The sequence below is a fragment of the Perkinsus marinus genome, assembly GCF_000006405.1.
Source record: "Perkinsus marinus ATCC 50983 genomic scaffold scf_1104296929370, whole genome shotgun sequence".
NCBI lineage: Eukaryota > Perkinsozoa > Perkinsida > Perkinsidae > Perkinsus > Perkinsus marinus.
This window is the reverse complement of record NW_003216472.1, coordinates 1-1530: the sequence shown is the minus strand read 5'-3', so window position 1 is coordinate 1530 and position 1530 is coordinate 1. Positions and strand designations below refer to the sequence as shown.

Here is a 1530-nt window from a genome sequence, read left to right as displayed (position 1 = left end):
AGAGGAAGCCCGAGGGTTGGGTGAGTTGATATGATGTTATTGAAGACTCATTAATAATTGTTTGTTCAGAGCTCCTCATCGCTATAGTGACTTTAGCACTGTGTCACAATGTGACACCAGTAGAGACCGCCGGTTCGGACGACTGGACGCTGCAGGCTCCTAGTCTGATGAGGCAGCGCTCGTGAAGTACGCCCGAGAGTGTGGGATCAAGCTGATAAGGAGAGACGATGATTGTATAGTGAGCATGTTTAGCCAAATGACGGGTTTCGTACCACTCGTTGCAGATATTAGAATGCTTGAACATCACTGGAAGACCCCAGCTACGCTACGATATAGTCGAATGTCTCCCGTTCTCATCAGACAGGAAACGTATGGGTATCCTTGTCAAGGAGGAAGTAGGTGTTGCAGCGTTGACACCGTATGTGTTTTCCGACCCCAGCACTCGCCCTAGGCTATCCTTGGTCGAAAATTGGAATAGGCGTAAATGCAAATGCTACTGTGGTGTCAGATATCGGGTCAATATGTGTACCTTATGAAAGGCGCTGATTCAGTGATGATACCTAGAGTAGCGGAGTATGACAAGAAGAATGCCTATATGGAGGAAGTTGTGGACGACTATGCGTGTCATGGTAAGACATAACTTTGGTTGTCTCAGCGAGAGCATCGATTGCTGTAGGATTGCGGACGTTGGTGGTTGCGATGAAGAAGATGACAAGGGAAGGCTGTGAGGAATTCGAAGCGGCATACAAGGATGCTACGTTGGATGTGAGCGAACAGAGAGAGGAAAAGCTAGCTGAGATAGTGGACCGTTATTTGGAGACGAACCTGGAGCTGGTAACTCGTAACGTCGGATGGTTGGTGTGATGGAATCTGTGGAAGGTCTGCTTGACGGGCGTTGAAGATATGCTGCAAGACGATGTGGCGCCGGTGATCGAAAGCTTGCGTGTGGCGAAGATCAAAGTACGTCGGAGAAGGGTTCGTACTAGTGATGGTGGTCATTGATACCTTAGGTATGGATGCTGACGGGTGATAAGATAGACACTGCAATATGTATCGCGATCTCTACCGCACTAAAGTCCCCTGAGCAATCGCTTTTGAGGCTGGAGGCGAGCCATGTGAGACAGATGTTCGCATCAATAGTGGATGTTCATTATTGTTATAAGGTACACAGCGCCATCGATGCACTGGCGGATCTTCGAGAGGCTCGCAATGCTAAGATGGAGGGCCTCAGTGATACGGTGGTCGTCATTGACGGCACAGTGAGTGGCAGTACTATTAAGAGTGACATGGCGCTATCGTTGTCGTAGGTGCTGGCAATGGTGCTATCAACAGGACTTTATACATCTGAATTTGTCGAGTTGATAAAGGATGCTCCTGCTGTGGTATGTTGCCGTTGTAGCCCATCACAGAAGTCAGAGGTGGTCCGTGCTATCAAGAAGTATGCTCCTCTAATCCCGCTCTATCCCAGCCATCTGGCTCGGTCATTATCAGTATGATAACGGCCAACGAACTCTCGCTATCGGCGATGGA

At 48.9% G+C, this 1530-nt stretch overlaps 1 protein-coding gene across 1 annotated transcript; it reads left to right on the top strand.

Moving 5' to 3' along the window:
- Nucleotides 1–371: 371 nt before the first annotated feature.
- On the top strand, nucleotides 372–1348 carry Pmar_PMAR017805 (cation-transporting ATPase, putative; the record flags this gene model as incomplete). The annotated part of the gene is made up of 7 exons (XM_002787417.1): nucleotides 372–395; nucleotides 509–629; nucleotides 677–834; nucleotides 880–960; nucleotides 1011–1115; nucleotides 1164–1269; nucleotides 1308–1348. The coding sequence occupies 7 exons, from the start codon at nucleotides 372–374 to the stop codon at nucleotides 1346–1348; spliced, it is 636 nt and encodes a 211-aa protein (XP_002787463.1).
- Nucleotides 1349–1530: the final 182 nt, after the last annotated feature.